Raw genomic sequence first — 13,136 nt, 5'->3', positions numbered from 1 at the left:
TCTTCTCTCTTACTGTTTGTCCAGACAAAACTCCTTATGTTACTGGCCTCTAGTTAAGGTAATTATTTTTCCTCAACAATTTCTTGCCTGACTGTCAAGTGAAGGAATTGATACCAGAGAAAAACTGTTTACCTGTTCTTGGTTCTGTTACTTGACATTCCAGAATCTTCTGGTTGCAATTTTTTACTATATGTATTTAAACAATATAACCTTATCTACTATCTTCATTATTGAAGTTAAGGGCGGGGGGAGAGGGGGAAGGAAGAAAAGTAAACGTTAAATTCCATACGAATTTTCAACTTAATTAGTTTAGTAAATATGACAGTAACATCTAATTTCTGTCTCGTAAAGAGATGTTAAATTTTTATGTATCAGTGTCTTTATAGGTATTCGTTATGTATTAATGTTTATTGAGTTTCATACACTTTAATGCCAGAATGTCTACTTAGACCATCCATCCAGACCTCTAGCAGAGGGTTAAAAATTGCTTGCTATTAGTTTCATGAGTCTGGTAAGTTGTTTCAGTGCAGTGTGTTTTGTAGAATGGTATGCAAATGTGATAAGAAAATGTTAATAAATGACGGGGTCTGTCACTTCTGCTGTTAAGTTGGTCATAAGAGGTGGTTGGTTTCCTTGCAGGTTTTAGTTGGTGGTTCATCTTCAGCAGTTTTCTGAATTGAATTTGGCTGAATTTTGCTTCCATCTGGGGGTCCTTTTACCTCCTTTGTCTCATTGTAACATCTGTTATTCATTCTAATATCTGTTATTACCTGACATTTTCTTCCAGTGTAAAATATTTATTCTTTATAAAATCTTTCTGATAAACATAATGATTGAGCAGTTTCAGTGTTTCACTGTAGCTAATTTCTCTCATTTTGAATAATTTTTGTTGCTATTGCCGCAGCATTTCTAACTCCTGAAAGATTTTTACACTGCTAACCCTAATGCTGCATTCGGTACTTGATCATTATCATCAATGTGCTAAAATAATGTAAAAGCTCTTCCTTAATCCCAATAACCACCCAGATGTGCCCAAGAAATAGCTGGTTTTACCAGAACTTCACTTTGAGCTCATCTGTGAGCTATCCTTCTATGGTACTGTTGAGAAAGTTCTTTTGAAGGCCAGGCATGAGGTTGCTTTCTCAAACTAGCTGGTGCCATGCTGAAAGGAAACTTTTCTCATTGCTAGTCCATAGGCACCTCTCAAGTTACACTTCAATGGGATCTTTATCCATAATTGGTTCTAATTACTTAATTCTAATTTGTAGCAAATTCTGCTATATTACAATAGTTCTCTATGGTATTTAAAAGCTTAATACATACCTATTTACATGAGATTTCCAAGTGTATCTTTTAAATGAAGGTTTCTTGTACCTAAATACCTAAATGAGTTTCTTATACCTAGAGTGAGATTATTTTTATATATTTAATGTACTTAAGGAGTAATTCTGTATTTTAACTCGACATATGCAGCACATCTGTACTGCTTTCTAGGTTTCGGTATTTTGCAAACTGTTCTGTATGCATTTCTTGATGAGTAGTGTATTCAAACCAGTCAGGATACCTTAACGTAGAAGTCTCCTACCAACCCTTTTTCTGAATGAAACAACCTTAAGCAATTCCACAAGTCGCTTACCAGGTTTCAGCTGTGCTTGTACCAAACTTGTTAACAACCTATAATATGAATCTTATCAACTTGATAATATGGGTAATAAATGCAGTGAACCTACAAGATGCAGTAAAGTTTGTGCAAAGTTTTTGCTTAAGTGCTATGCAATAACTTTATGGATTTTTACATAAATAACTTGTCACTAAGCAGTTTGGTTGCATATGATTTATAACTTATTCATTTAGAACTGTATCAGCAGTGCTGCTTTCCAAATGGAAAACACTTTAGAGATAGAATTTGCTCAGTTAGTTTTATCTTCTGATTCATATTTTCAACTGTAAATCCTGCTATAGGCCAAAATGTCATTTAAAGATACACTGGTAAAGAAATTTTTCAGAGGGTCTAGGACCTGTGATGTTGGATTTGAAAGAGACTTAAAATTAGCAAAGGCAGAAATGTAATAAGGGATCTTATTTTTTTGAAAGAAATTTAGCTTTCCAGATACAGATAGAAGGAGCAATCCTACTGATAATTGTAACAGCCTGGATAGATGCTTGACTGTTTTTCTCAGTGTACTCAAAGGCAGATGATGTTGTTATTAGGCTTGATTTTGCTATATTATATGTCCTAAAACAGGAAAGTAAGACAACATGAGGATTCTTCTGAGATTTCTACACTTATGTCTTCTGCTATTTTAGTGGCTAGTTAGTATGTGCAGGTACTGACTCCCACCCCCGCCCTCGATACTCTTGAACTACTGCAAACAGAAGCACCTTTAACTGCAGTATAAGTTCAGAGAGAAGGTGAACTAATCATGTTGCAAAGTAATATTAGCCACAGCAGGGACTACAGGCATCCTTACACTGCTGATGCAAGAGCCTCTGCTCAGACTCTACCTACTTTATGGCTCTCAGAAAGCGATGAGGGATTTTGCAATATACTGTTCACAGGCAGCTCTAGTCCCAGAGCACAGCGCAATTTGGGAACAGCATGGGAGTGGTGCTGGAGGATGATCAGGATAGGTGGGACTGTCAGATTCCTTCATGTGCAAGGAATGGAAAGACAGACAGGTGGGACTGTCAGATTCCTTCATTTCTGCACTGGAGATTGGCTCCCTCGTTTCCTGCAGAAAGCCAGGGCGGTGATGGATGGCTTCGCTCCCCTCCCAAGGATTAGAGAACAGTGGCCTCCCTTGAAAGGGAGGATCCTGCTGATGATTTTTTTTTTCACAGAAAAAAGTGTTTTGTCTCCTTTGTCTTCCTCTCTCCCCATCAAAGCTGAAATAATGCCTTGTCTTGCTGAGCTGCATGTTTCTCTGTGTTTGAAGTGGAAAGATAAAAATTGACCAATCTGGAATATAAGCTGGAGACAGCACATTCTCAGGCCTCATTTTCTCATGGACTGTAACACAAGGGGGTTTCAGTGGAATAACAACAAACTTAAATAGCCTGCTGTCATATACTTCCTGGTGAAATAGATAACTGTTGTTGTCTGGAGCTGCTAGAACTGCATTCTGTTTCTCCAAATATGTTGGGAGTTCTTCCATTGACGTTGGTGAGAGTAGGATTGGACACTTAAGTGATGTCTACCTCTGTCTCCGGTAGGTACCATTGTACCAGAGTACCATTGCTACTCTGGTTGGTGTCATATTTTCTGTCTAGTTTAATTTAGGATTCATCAGTCATTTGTTAGGCTCTGTGAAATAAATCATTGAACATATAATCCGAAATACCTGTACTTGAGCAAGTTAAAATTTGAAGGGAAGAGAAATTTGGAAAGGTTCCCAAATACTCGCTTCGGTAAATCCTCTGGTATTCTGTAACTGTATCTGTGAAATCCACTAAAATATATCACTGTCTTCTGTAGCAGAACTTTGTAAAGTAGAAAAATTAAAGACATTATGCATCTTGCTTACAAAGGATATGTTGTGAGAGCTTCTTAGCTATAAATATTCAGTTTGGTTTATGCTTTAACCTGAATTGCATTTTAATGAGAATGAATTACCCCACTTTTTCACTTGATTCAGGATTGCTATTGTTTTTTTGCTGTTTGGTTTTCGTTGTTTTGTTTTTGTTTTTAAGATAAATGCTGTAAATGCCTTGTGAATTCTTTCAAAATAGAAACTGCTTGTTAAGTTATACCCAAAACATCCAAATTTTAACTCTGTAGAACTGATTAATATGAATGTTCATAAACTGTAAAGTTTGAAAGATTACACAAACCAAAATAGTGTAACATAAGACCTCAGTTTTATCTTTTTATTAACTTTTGCTTTTTTATTTCACATTTTGTATCTCTTTTGGTATGAAGGATTGGTAAAATGAGATAGCATGATGGCTGAATTATTCAGGATACGTAAGTGTTTAACATATTTCTATGGACTCAAGGAATGCAGGTTAGTTTTATATTTGTTCCTTGCCAGAGGGGCATTTTGACACTAATTTAAAGATTGCTTTGTGTATTTGAAACTGACTTTTGTTGGCTTCTAACTCTGACTTAAAATATTCAAACTATTGTAGTAGAAATGTTGTGGATGTCTCCATGCTCAGCATCTGTGCTGTTCTACTCTGGATAAATATATTAAATATTTACCATCAAAACCTCAGAAGGTATCCATGCTTCAGCTCAAGACATTTTATTGATGTCTGCATCAAGATTTTCTTTTGGTGTATTTTATTTCTTAAAATGGATGTTGTCCTTGGGACACTTTTAAGATCCACTGTGTTTATGTAGCTGCCTAGTTCTCTTTTGGGGAGGGGGGAGGAAGCAATGCCATTACAGTGATGGCATCTGTTCTAAATTTTCGTCCTTGAATAGAAATAGCAATATGGGTCTTGAACATCAGTGATTGTATACCAGTACTTAGAGCACAACAGTTTTTAGTTTTAACTATCAGTATTTTTTAACTGCTTAAATATTGAATTCAAAATTGCATTTGATTTCTGGGAAGTTTGCAGCTAGAATGAAGGCTTTAACAATGCTGTGAAATCATACTGATACAGATAATACAGTGTTATATCGACTGCTGTTTTAAGTAGGATAAAAATTTTCATTGGCATACAAGTACTTTATTATATTTACTTTTCAGGTAAATGGTGTGCATGTATTTTTCATTGCAGTGTTTTCCTTCTGATCTGGTGTTTTTATATAAATTACCTTTTTGTGCTGTCTTATGTCCAGTGATTTCTCTGTGGAAGTAACTTCGTAGTGGTGCATAATTTACAGAAAAGACACTGACATAAGTTCCATAGCTAAAAACTTCTTCAGGGTTAAAAAAAAGAAAAGAAAAAAATTGTAGCAACTATGTATATTAGTTTTCAATTTGAAATACATGGTGGCAAGTGCTGTGTGAATGTTTAGACTTCAAGTGTACAGCCTAATATTTTCTCCTGCCAAGAAGTGCTTTTGTTTCAAAGCACTCTTGCTAGCTCACCAGTAGGCTGGTGTAGCTGAAATGAGTCACACACTCAACTCATTGGATACACCTCAAAACAGGCAGGTGAGGTAGGTAGTGTTTACAATGCCCTGGTCTCCTACTTTACAGCTTTACCCTGTTCTTGTGTGAGGAAAACTAGTGTTGCCAAGATATTTTAAGGCTTACCATAGAAAATAAATACAAATTCAAGTATATAATCCTACTATGTAAAATGCAAAACAGTTACAAAGATTTGGAAAAGGTATAGGAAAATGCAAATAACAACACTGATAGAATTTGACAATACTGATGAGTTGATTTAACATCATGCTACTGAAACAGGTTTTTCTCCTAGTTCCTGTTACCCCCTGCTCCTTGGCAGTATTTGTTAGTTTTCTTGAGATTGGCCCAGTGAGGGGGCTGATGAGTACTACAGCCAGTGCAAGGGAGGGAGGGTAAGAGAGCAGAGCTGTGATTTGAACCCTAGTGTTAAATCAGAATGATTGCTTGTCCTTTTCCAGCTTATTTGCAGTCTTTTCCTAAGAAGATTTTTTTTCTTGGTGGGTAGTAAATTTCTCAGCTTGCATCTGTTAGACAAACATCAGTAGAGAGCACCCATTGCTGTTGGAACCTACTGGCTTATGCCCTCTTCCTGAGGTCCTGCAGATGGATCCAGAAAAATGTAATTTTTCCTCCTTGAAATCTAATCTTTCTTCTTCATCCAGGAGAGTGATGCTTACTGTGCTCAAAATAAACATTATTTCATTTTTTGAAAAATGTGTGTCTTCATTAGACCAAGTATTATCATAGACCAGCCATTTATATCCTTTCTTTCTTCAAGGAGGAATGAAATTTTCCCTCTCTTTGGCTTAGTGTTAATTTTTATTGTCATGTATCTCATGTTGGACCTCATACTCTGTTGACCAATGTGGTAACAGACATCTTTGTTTCCCATTTATTTGTTGGTGTAATTTCTGTAGCTCATTACTAGCTTTTGATTAAGGGGATTTTGTTTAAAAGTAGACATCTAATGTTGTATTTTAATGAACAACATTTGTATCATTATCCAGAAGTGCTGAGGACCCAGAAATCGTGCTGAAGGTCATGAATAACTGCAGAAGCACAGGCTTTCTTTTTATCCATCTAACTAGGGACATATTGAAATAAAACTTTGACAGATATTTCAACAGCACCACCTCCCTGCCCCCCCTGCCCCCCCCCCCTCCCCCGCAAAAAAAAAAAAAAAAAGCAGAAAAAAAGGGCAGAAAAAAGTTTAGATGTAGTAATGTTATTTGTCTGGCCATCAGTCACTGGAATTTAAGATGTTTAAAAATGCAGTTACATTTTTTTCCTATGTTTCCATTTTTTTTGCATAGACTCAATCAGAGATTTTGATTCCATGAAAATGACAATGATTTTAGTTTGTTTTTTGGTAGCATTGTGTTGTGATTAGTATTTATTTAAAAAAACCCAACAAACTATTAAAGTTGAAACAGGAGTGCATTTCTCAACAGACACCAGAGAATCTGTACAAGAAAGGTATTATTACTACTCTGGCCTCAATCAGAGCCGTAAGCCACCTGAGACAAGAGACTCAAAATACATCTACTGAAAGCAGATTTAATTTTTCATGGCCAGGAATATTTTTCTTTTTATGGCAGTTCTAACATATCTTTTCCATATTGAGTTCATTCTATTAAGCAGAAAATTGTTTTCATCCTTTTCTTTAACAGGAGACTGAGACCTCTCACTGTCCCAGTGGTCTGGTCTATTTTTCCTGTTTTACACAAAGCATGATTTGGACTGTAAAGGTCCTTGAACCAGATTAGGTTAAGTGGACAATAAATATTTAGAGTGAGATCAAAAATGTGGAGAAGGTATATACCCTCCCATCTTCTACTACTGAGAAGCTTTATTATATTTGTTATACATATTTTAAAATGCCCATTGAATATTTTTAAATATGTATCTAATTGTTTTAAAATACACTGTTTAAAACATCCTATGCTGGTGATTTTTTGCAATTTTGTTACGCAGTGAGGAAAGAAATTCTTCTCTGATTTAACAAAAGATTCTTCTGAAGTAACTTCCACTTATTTCTTTGATTATGAGAAATTGTCAAATCATTCTTTATTCACTTTCCCCCATCACCTGTTTCAGAACTGTTTTCTGTCTCTATATGCAATCACTCCTTTTCCAAGCTGCAAATATCTCTACTTATAGAAGCCGTTACATGCACTTTTTGTGCTTATCTTCTCTGTAATCTTTATAGTTTTACTATAAATTTGATTTCTGGCATATACTAGATGGAAACTGCTTCAAGAAGGAGATGGGCACACCATAGATTCATAGACTGGGATGAAATTGTTTTCTGTTTGTTTCTTTATTTTTATATTTATTTTTCATGCCTTTTCTCCTGTTGAATATGAGTGCTTTCAGGTAACTTCATAGTTAGTCCAGCTTGTTGGTCTCTGGTTAATGTTGAGGACAACATCAGTGTGTTTCCCTGTGTGGTTATCTAGACTGAATTTCATTTGCCATTTTGTTATTCAGTGACACAATAACTTTCTGCAACTTTTGGCAGCCAACTTTATTTTTTTACCAATAAAAGCTATCCTGAATAATTTTGCATCACTATCAAACTAGTCTTTTTCAAGACAACTTAGTAACACAGATCCTATTATGTTATTTTTGTCCTTTTAATTCATGAACACTTTCTTGTTTGACAACTTAATTTAGAGTCTTGCTTAGTGACCTTGTTAAAAGTGTTTGGACATTTGAATATTTAATATGCATTTACTAACATATGGGTAAGATCATGATTTTAAGATTTCTAGGCATTTGCCAATTTGATTCAAACTGTCCAGTGGGTTAAATATTTCTGGAGTAGGGGACACGGACGTAGTGGGGTATAACCTTTCCTGCCCAGATATCAAATGTGAATGTGAGAGTTTAATTTTCTTTGGAAATAAATATAAAAATACTGTGTGACTTGGTAATGACTGTTCTTGTCCACCTGCCATATACCATCAAGGAAACCAGCTCCTGGATTAAAGAGTATCAGTGGCCTCTGGAGCCTGTACTCACGTCATGCCTCTCCCTTTATTTCTGCAGCCTCTTGTTTTCTCCTGGAGATTATTATTTATTTATTTATTTTGTTTCTTACTTGAGAGCTGGAATTCACTGTCTTGCTGTCTACTGAACCCAGCCTTGATCTTACCCACATTCACTATCACCTTTTCATGTTGTTTTCTTTAAAAGTAAATCTAAAAGTATGATTTGAATCAGATTTAGGTTTTGGATACCATAAGAAGATGTGAACATATGAGAGAAGGACTTTATGTGCAAAATTGGGATTCTAAACATGTTCCTGTTTAAACAAAACATCCTTATTCTGACTCTGCATTTCTTTGGAAGTTTCTAGCTCCTTTTGTGTTCAGCAAGTCAGTATTTCCCCCTATGTCAGTAGACTCCTGATATGTAGTTTCCTTCAACTTGAGCAGTTGAAAAGATTTTATACTTTTTAAGTCTTTGTCAGGCAACTGACTGTCATCACCTTCTACCACATGGGTATCTTCTGGGATAACTTTGTTGCCACGGCAATCTCCCATTGACAAGAGTTGTGCTCATTAGTACTTTATTGTGGCAGGCAATTATATTTCTGTGGCATAGCACTGAAGTCAGTGACCTCTTGTTGTTTATCTTGTGCTAACCACAATCTGAAATAAAAGTCAAAGAAAAGACAGTAAGAATGCTAGGCAAAAAAAAGAACTGGACCGTGTATATGATATGTGCAGTCATTAATGTGCGTAAGCATTATGTGCGCAATGGTGAAAAACCAAGTTTCTTAAACAATAATTCAACTTTTCTATGTGACCTTAAAATACACTCATTCACATTTATATAAGCTCTCAGGTTTTCTCCTAGAAAAGAAGTAAGCCAAATGCTATTTGTAGACTTACAGTGACGTATATGTATGATTGGTACTCTTTTGTTGATCACCCAGGTCTAGTTGGCTGTTCCGATGTATTTTGCAGTTTCTTCTTGAGCGACAGAGTTCCAAATTCCCAGTGAAAGCAGACTGAGTGGGTACTGATTCTGAGCCGGACCATATTCTTCACAGAGCAGTATGCACATTCAGATCCCACACTGTGATCAACGGTTACATGTCCTCGCCTTCCCCCATATCCTGTCATGTATGATTTGCCACAACAAGGATTTTTATAAAAAAAAACCAAACTCAGTTCCTCCATCAAATAAAATAAGCTTTATACCTATAGCTCTCCTAATTATACCTTTCCTAATTAGGATCTTAGCCATCTCATCTGCTTAGCCTGGTCTTTATTTTCACCTTCTCTCTTGGCCTTGTGGGAAGACTCAATCTTGGCAGTTTTGGTATCTCTGCTCAAATTCTGTGGTACGGCAGAGCAGGCTGGGGACCATAAGGGATGTGTGTCAGGTTACTTCTTGGGAGTGAATGCCTGTGTAGTGGTATTTACCTGAACTCCAAGAAATATGCGCTTACACTAGCAATTAATCATAAAACTGACGGTAGCTTATGCAAGAGATGCTTAAATATGACACCCAGGAAAGTTTACGTTCTCATTTGGCACAAATGCATGCCTTCAAATTTATATGTTACTTCCCCATACATGGGAATTTCTGGGTTTAAAAGTCTGTTGGATTTGGAACTCTGATTCCTAGTTCCTAGTCTCTGGCCTTCCTGCCTGTGGGCTTACTGGGAACAGCAGAGGCGGGGGTTCGTATGAGGTATAAACACAAAAATTCAGGTGCCTTTCTGTAAGTTTGTGCGTGTCTATTGCTGCATCGAGGTATCTAAGCTTCCCTGATAGCTGATGGAGACCTAGTAAGTAAACTCGGAGCATCCCAGAGAAGTTAGTTGAGGCTTAGTGTAGCTGGTCAGTTGAATCCCTTTTTTAGGCTTCATTGAACATACTCATTACATCATCATCATTACCTGTGTATCTTAAGTACACAAGGTGCTTTTGTAGACACTTAAATTAAGAAATCTTAATCTCAGAATGGAAGCACTCTTGAATTTCTGAAAAAAAATGAGTTAGCATTCCCTTCATAATATTCAAAAGGACTTTTTTATCATGTGAAATGTTAATGTAAGTAAGTGTGGATTGCAAATATGTTTGCATATTGCCAGTTTTTGTCCATTTTTCTTTGGTAGCTTTCACTGACATCAGGGAGGACTCAGTGTGGCAAATAAGACAAGGCCAAAGCTGTGTAGCCATGCTATTTTATACAGAAGGTATTTAGACATGCAAAAAGCATACAAAATCAAAGCTCAGTGATATGCATAGGGAAACCTGTAGGTTTTTCTAGGTTCAAGTTCTTTAGACAGCTTCCAGTACTATTGAAATAGATGGCAATTTTTCTGTGGCTAAATGGAAGCTGATTCTGAACGCCAAGAGGATGAAATCAAGTTCTTATGCTTAACTTACTGTGAGTGATCTCATTGACTTCAATAGAATAACTCATGAATTCAGCTAATTAAGCATGTAATCTTAAGTGCTTTATTGATTAAGGTCTTGATGCACGACTATAGGATGATAATAGAATGTTAGATACAGTCTAGAAAACAGTTTGTTTTTCTTCTTGGCTATTTTGAAGTAGTCAGTGTTTTTAGAGGAAGGCTTTATTAAAATGAATACCGTTCTTAAAGACCAAAGTCTGAAAGAGAATAACATTGCTATAGAAGAAGAGAGAAAGAAAAATTGCCTTCCTCACATCCATGTGCTCTTTAATTTTCTGCATCTTTTAGATTCTGTACACAAATGACTTTCATAGCACCTTTCCGTAATTTCAAAGGTAGTTTAAAAACTAGGATCTCAGGCCCTCCTGTATTCCCTTTGTCTCTGAATTATGTTTGTATTTGCAAAAGTTCTCAGCAGTGCCCAGCGATAAGACACGGGGTTATGGGCACAAACTGACACATGTGGAATTCTGTTTGAACACAAGAAAACATTTTTGTCCTGTGAAGGTCATCAAACACTGGCATAGGTTGCCTAATTTATGGGGTTTCCATCCTTGTAGGTGTTCAGAAGCCAGCTGGACATGGTCCTGGACAACCCAGTCTAGATGACCCTGTTTAACAGAGTGATTAGACTGGATGATCTCGGGAAGTCCTTTCCAACTTAAATGATTCTGTGACTTACATTAGACATAATTAAAACAAGTACATATTGAGTAGGTGCTTCACATATGTTTTGCTTATGCAGATTAGGAAGTCAGGAACTGAGAATTTATCACATGCTTTTCAAAAAAGGAGTTGTCTTGCAAGTGATTTGAAGATATGTGTCCATGTTTTCTACTTGAGATACGCGTATGAAGCAATCACTAACATATTTCTGCCTTTGCTTCCACATATGCCATTGTCCATTATTACAACTTCCCTTATGCTGGTCTCATGCTTTCCTGCCTCACAATGAGGTGAATATCTAGAATGGCAAAGGTGAATGTCTTTCTGATGAGTGAGCTGTCAGAGGTTTCCGTGGCATGCTGAGCTGTCCATCTTCACTGTCATTTCACTGTTGCTTTGAGATAAAGCTTACCCAACAGAGAAAAGTTACATTCACCTGAATGAGTCCAATGATTTTACATGACTACATAACACTTTATGTTTGCATAAATGAAATTGCATAAGTACACGCAAGGCAGTGAGCCTATGCTTCCGTTGTCCTAAAGCAGCTGTGGAATTCCATGTTGTGAAGTTTTTTATAAAGCTGTCTTTGTACATGGAATATTGTTTTTTCCCTCTATAGGAAGTCTGCATGCGCGGAGGGGATTTTGCATAGCCATGTCTCCTCTTCTTGTGGAGATGTGAGGGAAACCATTTAGCCCATCTGTCTCGTGCTATATGCACAAGTAGTGGTCAGAGCGGGGATGCGGGTGTAGAGGTGAAGTATTATCAAGCATCACTCAAATGCAAGACGTTTTATTGCGTTCAATGTGGTATTAAATGACTTCCCATTACATAGCAAATAAATTATTGTAGGTGACTTTAAACACATCACTTGGTTCTATTTACAATTACATTTTCCTGTTTCTCTAAAAGAAAAGTTAATGTCCTCTCAATGTTGAAACTCCTTTGTTAGTGCTACTTATGTGAGTAGGCCAACAGTTTCTAGATTAACTGATTTTATGCTTGGGTGTTTTTTTTTAATAAAACAGCATGGATAAAGGAAGAAATTTACTTGGCTTAAGAAATACTAAAATCTTGTTCGAAAAGCCTTGTGCGCTTTTGCTTTACTAATGTGCTTATTATCCTAGATATTCGGTAAAGTAGGCTATATTAGTTAAATATATCAGATTTTAATCTCCTTTGACTATTGTTTCAGTTGGTGCTGAGTGTATGGCTCTTGTCTGAAAATTGTACTCCACACTTTCTGTTGACTTAATAGGTATTCTCTCAGTTTACTTAGACCTAACTTAAGTCCTCTGAGTGATCACATCCCAAAGTATCACTACTGGATGCGACACTGTTGGAACTTAATTCTGTTATTTTCATAGTCTGAGTCACACAGATTCACATAAGCCAGGTGCTTAAAATAAGTAACCTCAGTGCTTCTGCAATGTAGGTGATTTTCTACATACAGTATTGTTATATGTTGTAGCCTATCTTAGTTCAGTTATTCCTGGTTTACCTCAATTAAGTTGTGCCAGTGTCTGTGTAACATACTGTTTATTTTCAGTTACTAAATTTCATTTTATAACTGCTAACACGGTAATATAAAACTAGTATGTGAAAGTTGGAGACGTTAATTTTAGCTATACACAATGAAAATTCTGTTAGCCAGATGATGGTTATAGTAATAGATAACTGTAAGCTTGTCTTCAGGGCATTTGTTCATGACAAACTGTTCCGCTGTTGATAAAAAGTACCTTTGTGATGCATGGAGAAGCACAGATCCAAACTGGAGTGCTGCTGTCAGCTGTGTGGCTTGCACAACCACGTGGATTTTACTTAGCGAAAGGAGAGTAAGCTTCCTTCATTACTTTAAAATTTTTTTGTTACTATTAGACCTTAAACACTTGAAAAAAGTTTTCAAACCCATTGTAAGCATCCTTTTATGTAATGTAGTA

At 36.4% G+C, this 13,136-nt stretch overlaps 1 protein-coding gene across 3 annotated transcripts in view; it reads left to right on the top strand.

Moving 5' to 3' along the window:
* The window catches only part of TBC1D22A (TBC1 domain family member 22A), a 178,618-nt gene that overhangs the window by 102,571 nt on the left and 62,911 nt on the right, over positions 1-13,136 (top strand). Inside the window, exon 13 of one of the 3 annotated variants that reach the window (XM_040594077.1) lies at positions 9,062-9,200. The exons of the other annotated variants lie outside the window; for them this stretch is intronic. Within the exon in view, the coding sequence (XP_040450011.1) occupies positions 9,062-9,109 (48 nt within the window). The 3' untranslated portion in view covers positions 9,110-9,200. Of the gene's footprint in view, positions 1-9,061; positions 9,201-13,136 lie in introns of those variants that run through there. 3 annotated transcript variants of the gene reach the window in all.

The sequence above is a fragment of the Falco naumanni genome, chromosome 5 (assembly GCF_017639655.2).
Source record: "Falco naumanni isolate bFalNau1 chromosome 5, bFalNau1.pat, whole genome shotgun sequence".
Lineage (NCBI taxonomy): Eukaryota > Metazoa > Chordata > Aves > Falconiformes > Falconidae > Falco > Falco naumanni.
This window is presented reverse-complemented; position numbering and strand designations above follow the sequence as displayed.